General features: G+C 37.3%; 2 protein-coding genes across 4 annotated transcripts in view; one reads left to right on the top strand and one right to left on the bottom strand.

Annotated features, from left to right (window-relative positions):
* Positions 1–3,267: 3,267 nt before the first annotated feature.
* Positions 3,268–15,331, bottom strand: DCAF16 (DDB1 and CUL4 associated factor 16). Of its 2 annotated transcripts, none has more exons than XM_024741823.1 (2): positions 15,092–15,331; positions 3,268–6,149 (listed from the first exon to the last, which is right to left on the bottom strand). In XM_024741823.1, exon 2 carries the CDS (start codon positions 5,507–5,509, stop codon positions 4,859–4,861), a length of 651 nt encoding a protein of 216 aa, XP_024597591.1. In that variant the 5' UTR covers positions 5,510–6,149; positions 15,092–15,331; the 3' UTR covers positions 3,268–4,858. The 2 variants fall into 2 exon arrangements, with proteins under 2 accessions (XP_024597591.1, XP_024597590.1); XM_024741822.1 differs by having other exon boundaries at positions 3,268–6,134.
* A 92-nt stretch (positions 15,332–15,423) lies between these two features.
* NCAPG (non-SMC condensin I complex subunit G) overlaps positions 15,424–24,574 on the top strand; it is a 41,223-nt gene continuing 32,072 nt past the window's right edge. The window contains exons 1-7 of one of the 2 annotated variants that reach the window (XM_024741766.1): positions 15,424–15,651; positions 16,589–16,792; positions 17,305–17,533; positions 19,293–19,438; positions 21,121–21,205; positions 22,220–22,412; positions 22,880–23,029. In XM_024741766.1, coding sequence (XP_024597534.1) covers positions 15,541–15,651; positions 16,589–16,792; positions 17,305–17,533; positions 19,293–19,438; positions 21,121–21,205; positions 22,220–22,412; positions 22,880–23,029 — 1,118 coding nt within the window. In that variant the 5' untranslated portion in view covers positions 15,424–15,540. Of the gene's footprint in view, positions 15,652–16,067; positions 16,151–16,588; positions 16,793–17,304; positions 17,534–19,292; positions 19,439–21,120; positions 21,206–22,219; positions 22,413–22,879; positions 23,030–24,574 lie in introns of those variants that run through there. The other variant, XM_024741767.1, reaches the window with a different exon arrangement.

The raw sequence follows: 24,574 nt of genomic DNA, 5'->3' as shown, positions 1-24,574 counted from the left end.
CATGGAAACGTAAATTAAAGCCACGATGAGATACTACTATACAATAACAGAATCGGTAAAATTAGGGATGACAATAACAAGTGTTTGTAAGGATGTGAAGCAACTGGAACTTTCATACATTGCTAGTGAGAATGTAAAATGATACAATCACTTTGGAAAGTGTTTGGCAGTTTTACTCTATGACACAGCAGTCTGGCTCATTCCCTAAAGGAATGAGTGCCTACAGCCACAAAAAACACAGAAGAATGTTTAATTGCAGCTTTATTTGTAATAGCTGCAAATTGTAAAGAACTCAAATGCCATCTAACAGGTAAATGAATAAAAGAATTATGGCATATTCATACAATGGGATAGTCTACAGCAATTTAAAAAACTGAATCATGGATACGTGCAAACTCCTGGATGAATCGCAGATATTATGTTGATGAAAGAAGCCAAGTGTAAAACAATACATACTGGATGAGTTCATTCACATAAAGTTGAGAACAAGCAAAATTAATCAATCTTTAGAAGAGATGAGTGGTTATTTCTGGGGGAGGTATAAACAGGGAAAAGGGCACTAGGGAATCAGAAATTTTTTATACTTTAATCTGAGTGTATACATCTTAATATGAGAGTATGCATTATGTGAAAAATCAAGTACACTTAATGATTATTGCACTTTATGTATTTTAGTGTAGGTATGATTATCCCTTACTTAAAAAAAGAAAAAGAAAAGAAAAAGGCACATGGACAAATTGTCCTGGCAAGGTTTACTCAATAGATTGGATGACAGAGAAAAAAACCACATGACCACACATAATTATTTGCAGTTAGATCAAAATTTATTAAGTTATATAATATTAATATAAACTAAGTATAGGGAAAAAACCTCAATCATAATACATAGAAAAAAAATCTAAAGCATTATATGGGAATAACTATATCCTGATAGCAAAAACAGTACAGAAGATGAAAATATGAAATTTCAGAATATTATTTGTAAAGAAGTAAATAACTCCTTATGCTTTTGAGTCTACAGAGGCTAAAATTTAAAAAAAAAAGCTGGTTGAAATGATTGCTATGTATTATGCATCATTTCTTTAAAAAAATTTGAGATTTGCTTAAGCAAGGGGCATAGTTCCTTTTACAAAACAAGTCATTGAACACAAGTTTTTCTGAAAAATCTTCCGCAGTGCACATCTTATTGAACGTGAGCACCTATTGCAATTGTGGTGTATGATGCCCGAAGGAGCAATCTAATCGCTGACAATACTAGCTTTCCTATATTTTTAATGTCAAACTTCTACAATCTGACTACTGAAATTGTAATAGAATGAGTACATTTTAAAAAATAAAATTTCAGATATATTTTTGTGACACAGAGACACTCATCCAAAAATTTGTATTTGGTGTACTTCGAATTGCTTCATTTTACCATTATTCTAGTTACCCTTGTACTTATCTTTAAATTTTTTTCCCTTGTCCCAACATCTGTTGCATTTTTTACACGTTCCATGCACTCACACACTTTGTTCTAAGTTTCCTAGAGACCTGCTTCCTGAAATCCCCACTCTACTTACTTGACACGGCAGTCATCGTGGGACTTTCTTTCATGGCATTCCTTTGTCAGATCGTATATTTTCAGGATCTCATGTCTTCTTACTTAGATTACTCCTTTGTTTTGGTGAAGCACATCCTCCAGTAGCCTCCTAAAAAAGGGTACATGGTAGGATAAAATTTTGAGACTGTGCTAGCCTAACCTTTATTTTAGCCCCATACGTGATTGGACTGTCTATATTCTAGAGAGAATACTAGATTGGAAATCATTTTTCCTCTTAGATTTGAAGACCTTGCTTTCATAGTTTTCTACCATCTTCTAGTGTTGCTACCAAGGAGTCAAAATGCCATTTTGAAAACATCCTTTTATGTAACCCTTGTTTTCCCCCTGTGGAAACTTTTAGGATCTTTAACCCTGGCATCCTGAAATATCATCATATGCCTTTGTGTGTGTGCGTGTGCGTGCGTGTGTGTGTGTGTGTTTTAATTCATTGTACCGTGCACTCAGTGGATCCTTTTAATTTAGGAGCCAGATGTCTTACATTTTTGGGAGATGTTCTTTAATTTTTTATCCTCACCTCCTTTCTCTGTTCTCTCATGTTGGAGATCTTATTAATCAGATGTTGCATCCCATTCTGATCTTCTTTCTTTTTTCTTTGCTATTTTTCACCTCTGCTTTTTTGTTCTAATTTCTGAAATTTCTTCAGCTTATCTCCCAACACATCTATTTCATATTGAATTTTGGCTCTCCTATTTTTCCAATATTCTTATTATTTACTGATTGTTCATCTTTTATAGCACCCTATTCTTAATTTTCATGGGTGTAATATATTCTATGTTTCTGAAAATATCATAGCATCTTTGAGAGCTTTATGTTTTCTGCCTCATTTTCAGTTTTTTTTTGTTTTAGGTACTTTTAATTGTTTTGGTCTTCATCTTTCATTGTTGAAGGTATCTTCAAATGTCTAGTGATCCTTGGCTATCAGCTTATCATGACTTCAAGGGACTGAAAGCCACGTATGAATGAGCAGGGCTGTGAACTCTGGGTTTCACTGTAACAAATAATCAAGTGGCAAACTACTTTTTAAATTGTCCATCTTTTTAGATGGGCTGGTCAGGGCTGGGGATAAGCCCAGCTACCAGATTCTGTAGTGAGGTGGTGAAAGGGCACTGAAGGATTATAATGTTCAGAATACTGACCTTCTCTCAATCATCCTGTTTTCAGAATAGCACCTCACTACCACTGCCATTCTCCCCCCCAGGCCCCAGTTCTGATCCATTTGGTTCAATTTCTCCAGAGAATAAGCCGCTAGCCTTCTGCTAGAAAAAGGGAAAGCTGCCTGGCTACAAAGGGAGAACAAAAATAAACTTTCAAATAATTCCCTTATTTTCAACTTTGCTCCTCAACTTCACCTTCCAGGGTACCTTGTGCCCCCAAATCCTTGACTCTTTGGGGGGTTCTGGAAGGAAAAGATAGGTGTTCCAAATTTGTGGACCTTTTCTGCAATGAAGAGTGGCTGTGAGAACTGTGCTACCTATCAAGTATTAAAAAAAAAAAAGAAAGTAGTGTAGGCACTTTTACACACACACACACACACACACACACACACACACACACAGAGGAACATATTATGGTTACATAAACATCAACAGATTTTAATTTTTAGACCCCTCTACCTCTTCCCACCTTCCCCTAAAAAAAAAAAGAAAAAGAAACAAAGAAAGAAACAGGTTTTTGTAACATTTTAAAAACCAACTTCATAGAACATCTACACAGGAACAGTTACTGATACATTCAGTTACACTAACATTATATGGTTTCAGTTCAGTAACAAATTTTCCATTAACAAGTATTTTTTTCTACCTACTATAATTCCCTCCTTTTTCCTTAAGAGGAGACAACTAAGGTTCAGCAGAAACTACTCATTAGGTTATAAACATTCTCCTCTCTCCTTAAAGTCGCTATACATTTATAGAATTTGTGATTCCATTAATGCTTCAATTTTCTGATGCCACACTGTATACAGAACTTGATTATGGAGAATAGGAAAAAGCAAAACTAAAATAAGGAGAGATATATATCTTTAACAATCTGTTTTCTGATTCCCTTTAGATGCCCAGTCAACCAGGATCACACAAAGGTTTCACTCTTTATTGTAGGTGTGTGAAAAGACTTACTGGTCTCATGCATTTTATGTATGTTGATTTCTACGTTTTGACTCATCTAAATAAACACAGCAAGATTCATTTACAAGGGTACATATGCTTTCTATTCAGCCAGAAAAAAAAATCTAAAGCTAGATGTAGAAAAACAATGATGCTAAAAAACTCTTCAACTTCAGACTGTATTAGGCTGAGAATTTCTGCAGTAAAGTTCCTGAAAAGTTTGCAATGGACATGGAAAGTGCATGAAGTACTGCTCCAGGGAACATCATACAGATGAAATACTTTAATCCACTAACATAAATGCTCTCTGAATTTTTTCCCATTGGTCTTTGGAATGGGTTTTATTTGCTCTTGACTAAGGTCTGGATGCCAAGATGCAGGAAATATATTGCCTATGGAACAGGTGTCTGTTTAATCCCCAGGTATGATCTTACAAGCCACTTTAGCTAGAGACTGCCTGGTGGGAGCCTATAAAATGTTTATGCTGTAACTGCAGGTTCCATAATAGGCCTGGAGCAGTGTAGGCTACTACTACACTACTGCACTCCCTCCCCACAAAACAGGAACTCCTAAAGGGTGCCATATATAGGTCTACCAATGTAAAAAGAGGGAGATAAATCCATATTCCCACCATTTTCTTTTATCTAGTTATTCAATTTAACTCAGCTACCTCCCTAGAAATGAGTATCAGAGAAAAGTATGCTCAGAAAGGTGTTACTGGGAGTAGCTAACTTACCACTTTCCACAATGGCTATTCTGAAGGTTGGGTAACAAATGGGGTAGTGGCCTCCTTTTCCTTCCCATTAATAATTAGGTATCTAGTTAAGTCCATTAGACAGGCAGAGTAAACTGCGGGGAGAGCTAAGTGTGGAGAATAGTCAACTTATCTCTTGTAATAAGGTCCCTTCTGACTAATTCTCTACTGAAGTTGTCATTTTAACCACAGGGTCTTTCAAAGTGAATGCTCACAAAGCACATCTTCTGTACTGGAGTTACAGGACTCTTGGGTATTATATTCAGTACTTGATCGTATTTTGGCATACCAGGACAGTTTGGTTGAGAAGATGTTTGTTAGTTCCTCAACTGTGGGCTGTGTAACGGTATTCCTTTCTCAACTGGCAACATGAGAGATATGAGAAGGAACGGTGGATCTTTATAGTGATGCAGTTAGGAGTTTGTTAACTGCCTTTTGGAAGTCAGTGTAGGAGTAAGTAGTGTGGATGGGTTCAGTGCGGGTTGTTTCCTTAACTGTTTTAGTTAACCAGCCACAGCAACAACCAGAAACACATGAATTAGGAATTTGTTTTAGGTACTCAGGTATGGGAGTGGCTCTACTCAATGTTCGGCTTAACTGTTTGGTGGCAAATTGCAGTGCCCCATTTAGAGTGGCATGATCTCTAGAAAGCCGGCTGGGACTCATAAGGGGCTTTTGAAAAGGTGGGACTCCACAAGAAGCTAAAGGAGGCCATTCAGGAATTGGTTCCAGTTTGGGTACACAATGGGAGCAATGGGAGAGTCTTAGTCCTATCTCTCGTAGTATATGGACTGGTGTGCTAGCATCCAAGAGTTTAGCATGATACAACCAGGAATTAGGATTTAAAGATTTCCAAGTTGTAGAATATTTTAAAAGGCACTTAACCTGCCAGGCAAGACTCTCAAGAGGTGTTAGGTTGGGCACCACAGGGTCCTCTTCTTCAGAGGAATCCCACTCTTCCCCAGAACTCTCATTTAGGTAGTTAGCATTTTCTTCTTCCTCACTTTCTGATTCTGATAAGGGGTCAGGAGAGGGATTTCTAGGACCCATTAGAATAGAACAACAGTATAGAAAAAAAGGTACCAGAAAAAGGTAACAATCTAAGCCAGTAAAACACTAACACTGGCAAATAGAAGCAGAAGATGAGAAATCCTTTCAATAGGATTCATTTGTCTGTTTCTCAGTCTGTTACACACACACAGTATGCCTCTGGCTCGCACCACTGTGCAGTCCTTCAAGATTATGTTGTATATTCTTCACTTACAGAGAAGACAGCTCAGTTCTCAGGACCAGTTCAGTGTGTAAAATTTAGTCACTTACCAGTGGCACAGGTCAGAGTCTCTCCTTCAAATCCTGGCTACCCAAGAAGAGAAGGGGTCCTTATCTAGGCAAGCTGATTTTCTTAGCATGGTCTCAACTGGTTGTGAAATTATGAAGAGACACTTTGTGTACTCTTTTTTGCTGGCAGAGATATTATATCTATTTCATAATGAAAAGAAACTCAGTGGTCGCCTTCTTTGTCCGCTGGTGCAGCAACTTTTGCACAGAGGGATGGTGGGACGAGGTGTCAAGGATCTGTCTGGTGTGCACGGATCTGATGTTTTCCATAGGTGGTGCAAATGTCCTTGGAAACTGGTGACTTAGTTGTTGGACTATCTGGAAAGGTAGCCTTAACCTGTGAATGAGAAGACTAGAGACATGATATTAAAGCCTGAAAGCACTGGGTAACATTATTATCCATCTAACTTCATAGACTATCCAAGCACATGGTGTTGAGCAAGAAACCTTATCAGCTTTCCCATCTCTAGCACATAGGTTTAGGCAGAGTTTCCTACTGGGAATGGATCCTACCAAGACAAAATTGGGAAGAAGAGCCTGGGGCCACTTTAATCTTTTGTTGGTACATATCTGGGCTAGTTTGTTTTTTATCATGCAGTTCTAGCCCAGGAAATTACTTCTGCAAGAGCAGATCCCTTATGCTCCAAACTCCAAATAGGGAGCTATAAAAGATATCTTTTTTATCTTTAGAGGTGCTTGTTGGGATTAGTTTTAGGGGACCTGTGCTGGTTGTAGAGTTCTATCCGTTAGAACTCTTGCTGGGACCCCAGAGGTTGTGGTCCTATGACCATACTCTACAGATAATGAGGGAAGATGGCAGGTAAAAATCTTAATATAGCAGGAGTTAAAATGAATATAAACAGCTTAAGTTGACAATTAAAAGGCAGACACTCAGACTGGATCAACAAAACAAAACAAGATTTAACAATATGCTGCTAACAAAAGATATTTTAAAGCAAAAAGACCCAATTTGGTCAAAGCTAAAAATACGAAAAAATATATATCAGGTAACTGTGGACCAGAATAAAGCTGGGACAGCAATCTTAATATCCAACAAAAAATATTTCAAGGCAAAAAAATATAAGGGACAAAGATTGATGATAATACTAGTAAAAGGAAAACAATGAAAGTGATACACTCATCATAAACATCTATGACCCTAAAAGCACATCCTCAAAATTTCTCTAGTAACAACTAATAGAACTGACAAGGGAATATAAGCAGGGATACAAGCATTCTGAAAAAGTTAAAATATTAATATACTTTAGATATTATATTATTTAAGTATACAAAACTCTATACCAAACAGAACAGATAATAAGTACACACACACACACACACAAATAGTTCATGCATTAGGTTATAAAGTATAACTAGATTCCAAAGGGTCAATTTCATTTAGACTAAATTCTCTAACCATAATGCAATAAAAGTAGATATTAAAGGTTAGTTAAAAGTAATCCTGTTAGGAAACTAAATAGCTCATGAATCAATAAAATGGAAATCATAAAAGATATTAGATATAAAACTGAATAATAATATAACCCCACAAGCAAAAATTTGTGGGGTATGGCCAAACCAGTACCTAGAAGAAATTTATAGCTTTAAATACACTGATTGAGGAAACAAGGAAGTTTAAATACGCACAAATTAAGCATTCAATTCAAGACAATGGAAAAGTGCAACAGCAAAATAAGCAGAAAGGAAGCAATAAAGGCAGAAATTAAATAGTATATAAAAGAATAATAGAGTGATAAAACTGAAAGACGGTTTTCTGAAAATATGAATAAGAAAAACAAAACTGGTGAGAGTTATCAGGAAAGAGATTTTAAAATACCCCCTCAAAATTAAAAACATAATATATGCTAAAATGTGAAAACCTAGATAAAATGGCTAAATTCTAGAAGAATATAAAATACTAAAGTTTGTACAGGAAGAAATAGATAACTTGAATAAAACAGACCAGTATTAAACTCAAAAGGTAACAACCTATTAAAAACACCAGGTGCAAATGGTTTTATAAGAGCGTTCCACTAAACTTCCAAGGAAATTAATACATATTTTATATAAATTGTTCCAGAAAAAAGAAAAATAGCATAAAACTCCTTTTATGAGGATAATAAAATATTAATTCCAAATCTAGAGATGAAGCAAATAAGAAAGGCTCATTTCACTTGCAAAAATTTCAAATATTACCTAACAAAATGTAATAGTGTATTAAAGAAAAAAAGAATGTCACAATCATATAGAGCTTATCATAGGAAAGCAAGAATATCTCAACTTCATAAAATTTATAAATATAAGTCACTACAGCAATAAAATAAGTTAGATAATTTTATTAACTATGGATATTTAACCGTTCTTGGTTCTTGATCAACACCTATTTATGTTTTAAAAAACAGAATGCTCTTACCAAACTAGGAAGAGAAAGTTACTTTCTCAACAAGGTAAAAATTATCTATGAAAAACTTTCAGCAAATATCCTAAATGAGAAATTTCAGATATATTCCCTTTAAAAATGAAATTAGGGAATTCCCTGGTGGCGCAGTCGTTAGGAATCCACCTCTCAATGCAAGGGACAAGGGTTCTATCTGTGGTCCAGGAAGATCCCACATGCCGTGGAGCAACTAAGCCCATGCACCACGACAACTGAGCCTGAGCTCTAGAGCCCGCGCGCCTAGAGCCCGTGCTCCACAAGGAAGAATAGCCCCCGTTCGCCACAACTAGAGAAAGCCTGAGCGCAGCAACAAAGACCCAACGCAGCCAAAAATAAATAAATTAATTAATTAAAAAAAAGAAATTAGATAAGGATGATAAGGACTGATATTGTGTAACAAAGTACCAGTGTAACAAGGTACCAAAGTCCTAATCAATATTTTTTTTAAAAAAGGTGTGAGAACTGGAAAAAAGATATAAAACTACTAATTTACAGATGATATGGTCATCTAACATTAAAAAAAGCCTAACTTATAAACTATTAGAGCTAATAAAAGAGTTCAACAAAGTTTCTGGATCTGAGATCAACCTATGACTATTCATTAATTTATTTATATAGCACTTAAAAATTTCCAGGTACTATTCTAGGAACTGCACAAATGTTAGCTCATTTAAAATTCTCCTAACAATCCTATAAGGTAGGTACTTTTATTGACCCCATTTTATACATGAGGCTTAAGCTACCTGTCCAGGGTCATATATCTACTAAGTGATAGAATCAGGATTTGACCCCAGGCACTCTTAACACCAGCAATACTAACCATGAAATGTATTACATACATCACTTGCACAATAGGGGCAAAATAAAAAACCTATAAAGGATTTAAGAACTAATCAATGATATGCGAGACCTCTATGAAGAAGACTGTAAAATTCTAATGAAGGACATAGATGATTTAAAATAGACAGACATTCCATGCTCTTGGATGGAACAATGAATATTATAAGAACTTTTTTCCAAATTAATTTATACAATTCCAATATGTTAAGAATAAAATTCCACATATAGCTAAACAAACTAAGCAGAAGAGTAAAGTAAATATCATGGCCTACAGGATATTAACACATACTATTACACATGTTACAGAAGCCACAGAAATTAAAGTAGGGTGGTTAGAATAAGAACAAATAGTCCAATGGAACAAAGCTCAGAAATAGAGCCACATAAGACTTAAGAATGTAGTATACAGTAAAGTTGGCACATAAATCAAGGGGGAATGAATGCATTTAGTATATAATAATATTGGTAAAAACTGGCTCATTACATGAAGAAAAATAAAACTGTATACCTATATAATGCCACATACAAAGGAGGACTCATGACAGGTTAAAGACCTAAATGAGAATTGTAAAACTATATAGTTAATAAAATATAATGCAGGAGAATATCTTTGTGACTTAGGGCCAGAGAAGCACTTCTTAAAAAAACATAACGCACAAGACCAAAATACGATGAATTCAATCACATCAAAATTAGTATTTTTGGATTGAACTAAACACATCAAGAACAAAGTTAACTACAAATCAACAACAACCAAAAAGGTAGCAGTCTTAATAAAGAAATGGACAAAGGACAAAAATATCCAATTTACAGAAGAGAAAATCCACAGGCCATTAACTATATGATGAGTAAATAGATATCACATTATTCTATTATTTTGGTAAAAATTAGAAAGCTGGAAAATGCCAAGTGTTCGTGAGGGGACTAAAGGAACTCCCTTAGAAACCAGCACTACTGGTGGGATTACAGACTGGGGTAACCTTTCTGAAGAGCAATCTGTCAGCACTACTTAGTCAAACTATTTGCACAACTCATGATGTAGGAATTCCACTCTTGGGTATATATAGCAGAGAAATTCTCCATAAGACCAACATGTACTCTGGGGAGTCATCTTTGATGGTAAAGAAATAGAAGCATTCCAGGCTTCCATCACTGGAGGAGTGGATAGGTTAACATGTGTTAAAAGCACATTAGAAGTATACATAGCAACATGGATGGACTAAGGACATAGGTCCGAACGAAAAAAGCAAAACCAAAATATCAAGATCCCACTCACGCCATCATGTAGGAATGATTTCCAAAATGAAAGTTAGTAAACATCTCTAGTTTCAAATACACACTGAAGTGGATATGGTCTGGCTTCGTGTCAGTACTATTCCTCTAAAAAACATTTCTCTGGCTTCTACTCATTCTTTATCTAATTTAGTTCTCTGCAGTGTCTGGCACGTATTAGGGGCTTAGCAAATTTTTTGGAAAAATTAATGAGAGAATGATGAAGGCCTGCTGTAAGTAACTATACAAGCATGTTTCACTTTTATTCTAGGGAGACAAAAATTCCTAAATTATATTCAGGTGATTTGGTAGTATGTTGTACAAAGAGAAATGAAATAATTTTTTTAAACAAGATCAACAAAGATAATGCTACTAAAGCAATATAAAGGTCACTGCTTATAACTTCATCTTTAAGAACATGAGTGCAAATACTTTTAAAAGTTTATAATATTATTATCTACTTCAATCTGAAAAAAAAAGGAAAATTTAAAACATACCATAAGTATTTTATTGAGACAGGTGTTAACTTTTTTTAAAAACTAATTAATTAATTAATTAATTTTGGCTCTGTTGGGTCTTTGTTGCTGCGCCCGGGCTTTCTTTAGTGTGGCGAGCATGGGCTACTCTTCGTTGCGGTGTGTGGGCTTCTCATTGTGGTGGCTTCTCTTGTTGAGGAGCACGGGGTCAGCAGTTGTGGCTCCCGGGCTCTAGAGCACAGGCTCAGTAGTTGTGGCGCACAGGCTAGTTGCTCTGCGGCATGTGTGATCTTCCTGGACCAGGGCTCGAACCTGTGTCCCCTGCATTGGCAGGCGGATTCTTAACCACTGCACCACCAGGGAAGTCCCCAGGGGTTAGCTTTTAATTCTTCTGTCCTCTTATACTTTTACTATTTTCATTTCAACCAGATTCCATTTGCATGATTATTGATTGGCTATACTTCAGTAATTATGTTGCTCAAAGCATTCTTTAAAAGGCTCACCCTACTTTTTTTTGTTAAGCAAAAATAAAACAAAGTTTCTTTGAAGGCATACGTAAATTCTAGAGTGAACCCATCACTGTTACCTATTTACATTCCATGAGTAATAATACTCTCATATCAAAAGTGAATTAACCACTTACTCTGTACACTCCCATGTATAATTTACTTTGAAAGAACCATTTTTCTGTAATTTCAGAACTAAACAGACTTACCATATGAATTAGTTAGTTTGCTTAGTTTAGTTGCTACAATGTGTTCTTTTCCCTATAGCATTTAGAGAAAAAGTCAAGACACAGGTAACCTAAAGGCAGTGAGTTTAAGCTTAATATAGCATCTTTTTTTTTTTTTACCAGTTTTATCGAGGTATAATTGACAAATTACATATATTTAACATGTACAATGTGATGCTTTGATATATGTATTCACTGTGAAATGGTTACACAATCAAGCTAATTAACATACCCATCACCTCACAGTTACTATATATTTTTTTTTGCATGTGATGATAACACTTGAGATCTATTCTCAGCAAATTTCAAGTATACATGATCAACTATAGTCATTATGATGTACATTAGGTCTCTAGAAAGGCTGTATGCTTTGATATCTATTTCCTCCACCCGCTAGCCACCGATAACTCCCATTCTACTCTTTATTACTATGAGTTCAACTTTTTAAGATTCCACATATAAGTGGGATCATACAGTATTTGTCTTTCTGTGTCTGGTTTATTTCACATGGCAGAATGTCCTCCAGGTTGACCCATGTTGTTGTAAGTTGCAGGATTTCCTTCTTTTTAAAGACTGAATTGTGTATGTATATAAATGTCACATCTTCTTTATTCATTCATTCATTGATGGACACTTAGATTATTTCCATATCTTGGTTACTGTGAATAATGCTGCAATAAACATGGCAATGTAGATATATCTTTGAGATAGTAATTTTATCCTTTGAATATATACCAAGAAGGGGGATTGCTGGATCATATGATAGCTCTATTCTTACTTTTTTGAGGAACCTCCATATTGTTTCCCATCAACGTGTATAAGGGTCCTAATCCTCACCAACACTTGTTATCTTCTGACTTTTTGATAACAGCCATCCTGACAGGTGTGAAGTGATACCTTATTGTGGTTGTGATTTGCATTTCCCTGATGATAAGTGATGTTGAGATCCTTTTCATATACATGTTGGCCATTTGTAGGTGTTCTCTGGAAAAATGTCTATTCAGGTCCTTTGCTCATTTTTAAAGCAGGTTATTATTAATTTTTTTGCTACTGAATTATATGAGTACTTATATATTTTTGATATTAACATCTTACAGGATATATGGCTTGAAAATATTTTCTTCCATTCCAAAGGCTGCCATTTTTGTAATCTAGTATCTTTTTTTTTAACTTTTCAGATAATGTTCCAAAAATACTGAACAAAAACATATTAATCCCCCCTGCCCAAGCTGGTCAAAATATACTTAGGCTGACCTCTGGTGGCCAGATGCCTCATCCCTCAGTAATGACAAAATGGTATGAAGTCACCTCTCATTTGTGGGTAACCAAATAAAATATGCTAAATGAAATAATATTGTTAGAAATTTCACAGTTAAAGCAACAAAGGTAGCAGGCACCCAAAGCATAAAGAGAGCTGAGCAATTAAAGGCCACAAAATAAGAAAAATTTCTCCAAATATTAGTTTGTTCTGACTTTTAGTTCACCAGTTGATTTTACATGAAAAACAAATGGTATATTCAGTGGTTCCCAAAGTAAGAAGAGTTCTACACTATCTAATACTGTAGTCACTAGCCCCATGTTTATTGAGCAGTTTGAAATGTAGCTAGTGTAAAATAATTCCCAATTCCAAAGACTTAATAGGAAAAAAAAAGAATGTAAATTATCTCATCAATATAATTTATGTTGAGTACATGTTGAAATGATACTTTGGATACAGCTGGTTAAAAAATTAATGCCCGTTCTAGGTTTCTTTCACCACAGCTGTCTAGGTATTCTACATTTTAGCTATAGTGAGATTATAAATGTTATCGACTATATTCCATGCACTCTTAAACCTCTGCTTTCCCTCTAGCTGATTAACCTAAAATACCCACCCCTCTTGCCTTTTCAGAAATTAGACATCTTGATAATTTTGAAATTATGGGCAACCCAATATTTACTATTACTGCTAACCATATTTACTATTTTAACTAGCATTTGAATACCTGCAATGTTTCAGGAATTAGGACTATGAAGAGAATAGATGAATAAATTATGGCATGCTCATACAACAGAATTCTAGAGCAACCTATATGTACCTCAGTTTCCTCTTCTTAAAAAGACAGAAAGAATTTACAAGGGTTGTACCTAAGGATTAAATGAAGTAAAGTGCTTAGAACAGTGTCTTGGCATATAAGGTGATGAAATAAAATTCATATTTTATGGCAAGACAAGAAAAATTTAAACATAAAAATTTTCTCTGCCTGTTTGGGCCTCCTCCCTCCCCTTTAGTGTGTGTTGTGTATCTGCACTAACCAAACCTTCTTAGGAGATAACATTCCTTCTTAATCTTGTAAGGAGTCAAGATGACCCATGACCTACTACTCTCTTTGTAACTATAGATCTGGATTGTGTAAACTGTCAATAATACGTCATTTGACGTATAACCCTTTGTCTCAAAAACATATATTACTGGGCTTCCCTGGTGGCGCAGTAGTTGAGAGTCCGCCTGCCGATGCAGGGGACACGGGTTCGTGCCCCGGTCCGGGAAGATCCCACATGCCGCGGAGCGGTTGGGCCCGTGAGCCATGGCCGCTGAGCCTGTGCGTCCGGCGCCTGTGCTCCGCAACAGGAGAGGCCACAACAGTGAGAGGCCCGCGTACCGCAAAAACAAAAAAACCCAAAAAAACCCACATATATTACTGTGCTTAGACCTCAAAAGGGCAGGACAGTCCTGAGCCTCCTGAAAGATTGTCTCACAGGTTATAACCCTCAGGTTGGCTTGAATAAAATTCTCCATTTCTTTCCTAGATCAACCATTGGTTAATTTTTCCTCGACAATGGGTCCAAAAGGTGTTGTTATGGTTATGAAAATATCAATATGAATAAACCTCAAAAATAATACTGAGTGAAAAAACCAAGTTGCACATAGGATCATTCATATGTTAGAACATGAAAACAATACAAGATACTTATTCAGAGATTTATTCATATATCATTAATACATAAAAATTAACAGTAAATTCAGAAAATCCATTGCTGCTGGGGAGGAAAGATAGTTCAACAGGAAAAAAGGCGTACAGCCTGCTTTGTAATCTATTTCTTTAGATGTTAATAATTGTCTCAAATAATTCCATTAAAGAACAGTTTAAAGACTTAGTTCCTGCCGGAAGGCACTCCAAATTTCTTTATCTTACCATTACCCTAAACTCTTTTTCCATTCTGTGTTGAAAACATTGCCGTTATGCACCTCTGTAAACAGGCCTCGAAAGCCGGTACATCTAAAACAAGCTATACCTAAATTAACCCGTGCCTCTCTTCCCATACTGCCTTACACGTTTGCAGACTCTCCACCAGACGAGGACCTAAGGCTTAAAAATACTGCGGCCCGCCTCCATCTGGAGACCTCGGAACATCCTCCTTTCCAGTAGAAACCAGGCCGCCGCCCAGCACTCCCGCACGCCCTAGCTCTCCCTTCTTGACGGACCTCCGAACGAACCCCTCCTCCCCTTCAGCGGGGGCGGGGATTCGTCCCCTCAGCAGATTCCCTTTCTCACCCAAGAAGGATCCGTTCTTCTTCCTCGCCTCACTCCCAGCCTCAAGACACGACTAAGTCTGGCGCCACCAGCTCTGATCCAACAGTCACTCCGCCGCAAGACTCGCAGTCCGGTGGATACCACTTCCGGGGGGCGCCAACTCCTCCTTCTCTTAGAAACGCCACTTCCCATTCGCAAAACGGTTTAAAAGACCCTAAGCGCAAGCGCCGCATCGGTGGGGTTGAAGGGGGTGGTCCCATCTCTTCCCATTCGCTCCGCTCTAAACTCTCGCGATAGTCTCGCGTATTTCCTTCTCCCGCGGGAGTTATTTGAACGTTCTGGCGGTTACCACGCCCTCGGCTGTCGGCCGCCTGCAGACTGAAGCGTACCTGTGGAGTCCTTGACCGTGGTCAGTCGGGCCAGCTGAAGCCGAGCGCTGACAGGCTTCGTCACGACAGGGTCCCGGCGCCATGGGGGCGGAGAAGAGGCTGCTGCCGATTAAGGAGGCCTTCCAGCTGGCGCAGCAGCCGCACCAGAACCAGGCGAAGCTGGTGGTGGCGCTGAGCCGCACCTACCACTCGGTAAGCGATGCGGCCCGCGGCACCGGGCCCCCGCCCCTCCCTTCCCCGGCTCGGCCTAGCCTCTCCCGGGGGCTTCCCGCGACCTTCCCGACTCCGCGCACCAAGACTCCAACCTCCTTAACTTTCTCGACCTGGTTCGGAGAGGCACACCCTCTCCCCTCCCCCGCCTCTTCCCAGCGGCCTCCGGCGCGGACCGTTAATCCTCTGGCGGTGAACTTGGAGAAGAGTTTGCGCGTACCGTGGCGACCGGGCATCTAGTGTAGGGCCGCAGCGTGGATCCTGAACGCGGTGTTGTCCCTCAGATCACCGCCCACATTTAATTACGTAAACCTAGCCCCACTGTTAAATTGTATCAAATCACCAATTAGCAAATTAATCGTTAGGACTTGGCTCTTCTTAGTCATGTAAATACTGTTTGTTTCGTTTTTAAATGAAGCCTCAAGAAAAAGAGGACCATGAATTTCGGGGGAATAAATTATCTTGAGGTCCGAGAAAAATTGTAAGTCAGTATAGGGCTTGAGGGTATGAGGTAGGATGTGAGTTATATCAAAAGGAAATTGCTGTGTAATGTTAAGGGTAATACGGTAAAATGCAAAAGCTGTGGTTGATTTTGGGTTGTTCATGAAGAAGCAGATTTTTACTAAACTGGTACCAAGGCATCATATTGAGAATTCAAGGGTGTTAAAAAAAAAAAAAATCAGAGGAGTCCTTTCACTGTCAAAATTCATGTTTGTTTTCTTCCTGGGAGAAATAAATTTCTCTGGAGAGAAATTTGTGCAAATTTATTTCCCCTTTGATGGTTTGGATAATTGAGAGTTTACTAAATAATGATTTTAGTTTGTTTGAGTTAGGGCTGGTGTTTTCAGTGTCTTAGAGTATTGTTGAGAAAAAAGGATTTTATCCCTGCAGTTTGTGAAGGGTTTCTTTTCTCTTTCAGGTGGATGACAGAACAGGTTTTTATGAGGAGTTTGTTAATTACCTTAAATATGCTATGGTGGTCTATAAACGAGAACCAGCTGTGGAGAGGATAATAGAATTTGCAGCAAAGTTTGTTACTTCATTTCACCAATCAGATATGGAAGATGATGAAGAAGAGGAAGATGGTGGCATTTTAAATTATTTGTTTACTTTTCTATTAAAGGTATACAAAAACTAGAATTTCGAGGGAATATTGTAGAAAATTTTACTATTTTAAAAGGGCCATGGGAGTTTGTATATCTTAGAGAATGAATATCTGGTAATTGAGAAAATGTCTGAACGAATCTGCCTTTTATAGGAAATATTAGAACTGTCATTAAGATTAAAAAGTGAACTTTTAAAAACTCCAGCATTAAATTTTTAATGACCATTCTAAACCAGTTCTTACATACATTTGTTTGAAATGGGTTCTCTAGTTCAGCAGTGAAGAGTTCCTCCGAAGAGGAATATGCTCTTGTAATTTAGCAGATACTTTAGACTGTGTATTTTGAGACGTTTATGTTGTGTAATGTGTATTTAGCATGTATATATGGATCAAGGTAGCATTATAGTTTTTCTGCAAGGAATGAATTATTGCTATAAATTCTTGAATTCTAAACATAGAATTCAAATGGTATGTCATTATTTAGTAATGGTATGTGACTTGGAATAAATTTTGTTTTGTTTCTGTTTTAGTCTCATGAAGCAAACAGCAATGCAGTTAGATTTAGAGTATGCCAGCTCATAAACAAGCTCTTGGGAAATATGCCAGAAAATGCCCAGATTGATGATGATTTGTTTGATAAGATTAATGAAGCCATGCTTATTAGATTGAAAGATAAAATTCCAAATGTAAGGATACAGGCAGTTCTTGCTCTTTCACGCCTTCAGGATCCCAAAGATGATGAATGCCTGGTGGTTAATGGTATGTATAGCTCCTTAAATCCTTTTTCAGTTTCACTGACTTTGTTAAATTCTCAGCAGATGAATTTTCTTATTATGAAATATTATGGAAGAGCATAGTTTATATATACACACACACATACATGTATGTAAAAATATATGATTAAAAAAAAATACCCAAGTAGCCACCATCCAACCTAAAAATAAATAGAGCATCATCAGTACCTCTGAAGCCTATCTTATGTCCCTTTCTAGTTATATCACTCTCCCTCTGAATTAACGAATATCTTGAATTTTGGGTTCCCTTTTGTTTGTTTGTTTAAACAGTTAACCACATGTATATACTTCTAAATAATGTTTAAGTTTTGTGTATCATTTTGTATGTTTTGTGGATCATACTATATTTTTCTGTGCTCTCAACATTATTTCTCATTGTAACATTCATCCATGTTGATATATTACTGATATACTGTTCTATTGTATGAATGTAAGACAATTTTATTGTTTCTAATATTGATGGACCTTCTAGTTGTTTCCAGTTATTTTCCTCTTAAAATATAGTGTTGTTGCTATGAACTTTCTTACACAGTACATGGCTTCTGGTGCACAGTTTTTCTAGGATATGTATCTAAGGGTGGACTTGTTGGGATATGTGCATTCAGCTTTATTAGATGAGGTACAAGTGTTCTACAAAACATTTATCAATTTATATTTCCAATAACAGTGCATAAACGTGTTCATTGAGCCATATCCTCTCTAGTGATTGGTACTGTCAGATTTTTAAATTTTTGTTAATCAGGTTGTGTGTATCATATGTCATTGTTATGCATCTTTTCATATATTTAGCAGCCAATTTTGTTTCTTCTGTATAATGCCTATTAACGTGTTCTCATTTTTCTATTGGTTTGTCTTATTAATTGGAGTTCTTTATATATTCTGAAGGGACATCCTTGGGTTATATGAATTGTTAGATCTTCCTGCTTTCGATGGATTATTTCACTGTCTTTACTATGTCTTTTTTTGGGCAGAAATTCCTCATGTCAGAATTACCAGTCTCTTCCTGTATGATTTGCACTTTCTTTTACTTAAGCAATCTTTCTCTACCTCTGGGCTCATAAAGATAGTCATATTCCAGTTTTCCATATATGCCTAGGTTTATTTTGGGAACTCTTCTGGTTTGTTTTTCTCTTTGTCCCTGTTACTACCTTTATAATTGATAACTGGTGGTAGTTGTTATTTTTTGGTGTTAAATGAGGGGCATAATAATATGTAAAACATATATGTTTAGTAGTCAACATATACTTGATTATAAAGCATGGGAAAATCTGAGAAATAGAGGTGAATAAATATTTAAATACAGGAAATGAGTTTTGTTCAATGAGTAAAATCAGAAGTTATTTCTTTTTAGGATTCATTAAAGATCAAAATACTGAGCTCTTTATAAAGCCATATCAGTTTAAAATAAACTGGCTTCCATCCTAGACTTGTTTCTAAATCTTAAAGAGTAGCAAAGACATAATCTGAATGATGGATTTTCCATGATCTTTAGGGTTATTTATTTTCAGTTTTAGCCTTCCTGCCCAGTCCATTGACTAATTTCTAATTCTGTCCTTTTTAAGGGATGTTGGAAGAAAAAAATCTTCAGCTAAAATTAAATGTGTAAGACTAAGAAATGATTTTTATCATTTTAAAGATTAAATATCAAAATGTGGGTTATCTATGACTATGGCTAACTAAATAATATGTTGTTAGCATACTAAAATGTATTGCTCTATTTTTAGCATATGCTACTTTGATTGAAAATGATTCAAATCCAGAAGTTAGGCGGGCAGTGTTATCATGTATTGCGCCATCAGCAAAGACTTTGCCAAAAATTGTAGGGCGCACCAAGGATGTGAAAGAGGCTGTCAGAAAGCTGGCTTATCAGGTAAATAAGTCCAATATCTTATATAGACATGTTCTTAAAAGACAAGAAGTTGTATTCTTAAAATACTATTTTTTAACATCTTTATTGGAGTATAATAAAAGGAAAAGAAAAACAGACAGATAGAACCCTAGGATAAATTGTGAAAGCAAAGCTATACAGACAAAATGTCACACAGAAGCATACACATACACACTCACAAAAAGAGGAAAAGGGGAAAAAATAATAAATCTTGGTGTCAAAGGCCACCTCCTCAGTTTGGGATGATTCGTTGTCTATTCATGTATTCCACAGATGCAGGGTACATCAAGTTGATTGTGGAGATTTAATCCGCTGCTCCTGAGGGTGCTGGGAGAGATTTACCTTTCTCTTTGTTTGCACAGCTCTCGGGGCTCAGCTGTGGATTTGGCCCCGCCTCTCCGTGTAGGTCGCTGGAGGGCGTCTGTTCTTCGCTCAGACAGGACGGGGGTAAAGGAGCCGCTAATTCGGGGGCTCTGGCTTATCCAGGCCGCGGGGAGGGATCGGTGTGGAGTGTGGGGCGTGCCTGCGGCGGCAGAGGCTGGCATGACGTTGCACCAGCCTGAGGCGTGCCGTGCGTTCTCCTGGGGGAGTTGTCCCTGGATCACAGAACCCTGGCAGTGGCGGGCTGCACAGGCTCCCCCAGAAGGGAAGGGAGGGTTGTATAGTGACCTGTGCTCACACACAGGCTTCTTGGTGGCGACAGCAGTAGCCGCCTTAGCGTCTCATGCCCATCTCTGGGGTCCGCGCTGTTAGCCGCGTCTCGTGCCCATCTCTGGAGCTCCTTTAAGCAGCATTCTTAATCCCCTCTCCCCGCGTACCAGGAAGCAAAGAGGGAAGAAAAAGTTTTTTGCCTCTTTGGCAGGTCCAGACTTTTCCCTGGACTCCCTTCTAGTTAGCCGTGGTGCACTAACCCCTGCAGGCTGCGTTCACGCCGCCAACCCCAGTCCTCTCCCTGCGCTCCGACCGAAGTCCGAGCCTCAGCTCCCAGCCCTGGCCCCAGCGGGTGAGCAGACAAGACTCTTGGGCTAGTGAGTGTCGGTGAACACTGATCCTCTGTGTGGGAATCTCTCCGCTTTGCCCTCCGCACCCCTGTTGTTGTGCTCTCCTCCGTGGCTCCGAAGTTTCCCCCTTCCGCCACCCGCCGTCTCCGCCCGCAAAGGGGCTTCCTAGTGTGTGGAAGCCTTTCCTCCTTCACAGCTGCCTCCCACTGATGCAGGTCCCGTCCCTATTCTTTTGTCTCTGTTTATTTTTTCTTTTGCTCTCCCCAGATACGTGGGGGAGTTTTTTGCCTTTTGGGAGGTCTGAGGTCGTCTGCCAGCGTTCAGTAGGTGTTCTGTAGGAGTTGTTCCACGTGTAGATGTATTTCTGATGTATCTGTGGGGAAGTAGGTGATCTCTGCGTCTTACTCTTCCACCATCTTCCCCTCCGTAATCCCTCTTAAAATACTTTTGAAAAATATTTGGCACATAATAATTCAATTGAGATTTTTATGGACGGAGAGTGTAGGTAATCTAGGTAGAATCTTATTGCATTAATGTGTTACCAGATACTAATTTTTTTGGAAATTCTGGATAATTTTCTTAGGTGAAGGAGATATTACTAGTTATAAAATAAATAAATTATATTGAGTTTAATGGCCATTTTTTTATTATCATCTCTTTAAGGTTTTAGCTGAAAAGGTTCACATGAGAGCTATGTCCATTGCCCAGAGAGTAATGCTCCTTCAACAAGGTCTTAATGACAGATCAGGTAAGTTAGATATCATTATAGACAAAACATTAGTAGATTTTGAGGTTAGATTTAAAAGGTTTAGGAGAGTGTCCTAAATTAGGTCAGGTAAGCCTATCATTCCCACAGCCTGTCAAAGTTTATCTACGTGTATTGTATAGAATACATTTTCTAGGGTTAAAGGTCTTGGTACTTAGAAGTAGCAGTTTGTTTTAATTTTTCTGTGTTTTATGTATGGAGAAACTAGAGCTTAAGGCTATAAAAATAACATCAGAAGTGGGCAGGATCTCTTTTTCACCCCTTTCGCTTCCTTTAAAAAAAATGCTGTCTTATCCCTTTTGTGTATATCCTCCTATGAATGTGTTCTGTGTATCTGAAACAATTAGAAATGGTCAGACCAGTATAATTTTTCTAGTTTTTTTTCCCCCCCCTTTTTCTCTTTGTTACAGCTGGAGAATCAACTTACAGCAATGATATGAAGAATGATATATTTTAAATTTCCAAACCCCATGAGAAGGTTAAAATGGCTTAATTTTGCTGTAGCCAGAAAACATGAGTTTGAGGGACTAATGACTAGGATGACTTTAAAAACTAAGAATAAGGTTTTTCAATCATATGCCTGTATGATTCACTACTGCACATATCAATCATGTAATAAATGGATGAAGTCAGGCAACAAGTAAAATAATAGGTATTATATATAGTCTAGACTAGTACCTGAAGCCCAGTGAACTCGGGGGAGAAGGAATGCAAAAATATTTTTGTAGGCTGTGGTAGTGGTTGTATATTTGGTTCTGACCTATTACGTTTTCATATGAAAGTGAGCATCACAGTGACTTTTCACTTTTTACAATATCATTGTACTTTTAAGTTTTTCTTTAGTATGCGTTGTTTTGCCTCTGTCTGGTCCCATTTTTCTAGTAAATGTCGACTTAGTTAACATTGATCTGATAAGAGTTAATTAAAACAGACAAAATATAGGAAATGGAAGCTAGAGAGAGACTTTGTTCACCTGTGTTTCAAATGACTTAACAGATGCTGTGAAACAAGCAGTGCAGAAGCATCTTCTCCAAGGCTGGTTACGTTTCACTGAAGGAAGTATATTAGAGTTGCTTCATCGGTTAGATGTGGAAAATTCTTCTGAAGTGGCAGTCTCTGTTCTCAATGCCTTATTTTCAGTGACTCCTCTTAATGAACTCACAGAAATCTGTAAAAATAATGATGGCAGGTATGTAAAGTATTCATTATTTGAAATATGATACTGATGAACCTCTGTAATTAAAATTAGTTCTCTTCCGCATTACTTAAGGTTGTATCAGTACTTTTTATCTACATGTCTTTTCTTTAGTCTGGTGGATGTCTTTTTTTCCTTTTTTTCCTCCTTGTGTTAGAACTCACTACTTTATCATAGACTACTTTAGCTGTGTTTTTTGTTTTGTTTTGTTACTTTGATTTTTGCATTAGCTTACCATGGAAAGTCCAACAGCGTGGATCCCTATTGTGTTTGCTCATTTGATTTTTTTTTTTTTTTCTCTTTTGGTTTAAATATTTTCATTATCTTTTGTGTGGATAAGTTAATGACTCTGCAGTCAAAAGGATGGTTGTTATAAATCAAGTCTGCTTATTCCCACTTTTCTACTCAGTTCAAATTTTTATTGGATATTAAGATATATTTTGTCTCCCTTTTAAATGAAGGAAATTGATTCCAGCAGATACATTAACTCCTGAAATTGCTTTGTATTGGCGTGTCCTTTGTGAATATTTGAGATCAAAAGGAGATGAAGGTGAAGAATTTTTAGAGCAGATTTTGCCAGAGCCTGTAGTATATGCTGAGTATTTACTGAGGTAAAATTGTTTTCTTTGGTTTGGGATGTACTTGTGTTGTACTTGTGTTGTTGTATGTATTAACTTCCCAGCCCCCTCCCTCAAAGCAATGCTTGATTGACAATAAGTTGAAAACCATTTTTTTGGACAGGCAAGGATAAATAGGTATACACATTGAGTCTTTTTAAAGAATATCCTGTGCTGGTCAGTATACTGAAAGACCAAAGTCAATATGTTTTGGGACATTTCCTTAAAACTGGTAAGATGTAATGATAAACATTTCTTCATAAAGTTGATGATGATGATGTGTTGCTCTTTGAAACTGGTTGGCAAACTTTTTCTAAGTGACAGACGGTAAATATTTTAGAGTCTGTGGACCATGCTCTCTGTCGCAACGACTCAGTTCTGCTGTGGTGCTGCAAGAGCAGCCACAGAAAATATGTAATGAATAAATGTGATTGTTTTCTGATCAATCTTTCATCAACTTTTATGGACACTAAGATTTGAATTTCATATAATTTTCACATGTATATATTTTTACACATATATTTACATATATATATATCATTTAAAGATGTAAAAATCTTAGCTTGCAGGCTGTACAAAAACAAGCAGCAGGCTCTATCTGGTGCATGGGCCATAGTTTTCCAACTGACAGGGTGGACCTCTGGCCAGTTTTAGTATTAATTAAAACTGTTACGGTTTGGCTTTTGTTTTTTAAAAAGTTTTTTCAAAATATCTTTTTCTTAAATTATTTGAATTACTCTAGTTTCTACCTAGTTCACTTTAAAATTATACAAGTAGGGTTTCCCTGGTGGTGCAGTGGTTGAGAGTCCGCCTGCCGATGCAGGGGACGTGGGTTCATGCCCTGGTCCGGGAAGATCCCACATGCTGCGGAGCGGCTGGGCCTGTGAGCCATGGCCGCTGAGCCTGCGCATCCGTAGCCTGTGCTCCGCAACAGGAGAGGCCACAACAGTGAGAGGCCCGCGTACCGCAAAATTATACAAGTAAAATTGTACAAGTAAAACATGAATGCATTTTTGTCAAAATTCAAATACAGAAGCATACAGAATAAAAATGTGGTATTTCCTCTTACTCCTAATTCCTCAATCCCATTAATCTCCTTAGAGTTAACATCTAAACAATTTGGGGTATACACTTTCAACCCTCTTTCTCTACATTCACATACACATATAGTAAGTGCATGGTTTTTAAAAATATAACACACTCTACATATTTTCGGTTTTTTTCAACTACTATCTGAGATCATTATATTGGTACATATCAGTACAAATCTATCGCAATCTTAATAACAGCCTATCACTCCATAGTGCAGTGGTAATGTTTAATTTATTTTTCTGTTGATGGACATTTAGGGTGTTTTCAGTTTTCACTGATGAAGGTGTATTAAACTTTCTTTACATTTTTATGTATGTTTGGGATTTTGTAGGGTTGATTCCCAGAAGTGGAATTGCTGGGCCAAAGGTTATATATTTTTTCAATAGATATTGGTGTGTAGATTTTTTTTTTTTTTTTTTTTTGTACGCGGGGGTCTCCCCGTTGTTG

This window comes from Neophocaena asiaeorientalis, unplaced genomic scaffold (assembly GCF_003031525.2).
Source record: "Neophocaena asiaeorientalis asiaeorientalis breed wild unplaced genomic scaffold, Neophocaena_asiaeorientalis_V1.1 scaffold218, whole genome shotgun sequence".
NCBI lineage: Eukaryota > Metazoa > Chordata > Mammalia > Artiodactyla > Phocoenidae > Neophocaena > Neophocaena asiaeorientalis.
Note: the sequence above shows the minus strand (reverse complement) of the source record. Positions and strands in the feature narration are given on the sequence as shown.

Excerpts from the sequence above, each read along its gene's own strand:
- DCAF16 (XM_024741823.1), bottom strand. The coding sequence starts at position 5,509 with ATGGGTCCTAGAAATCCCTCTCCTGACCCCTTATCAGAATCAGAAAGT.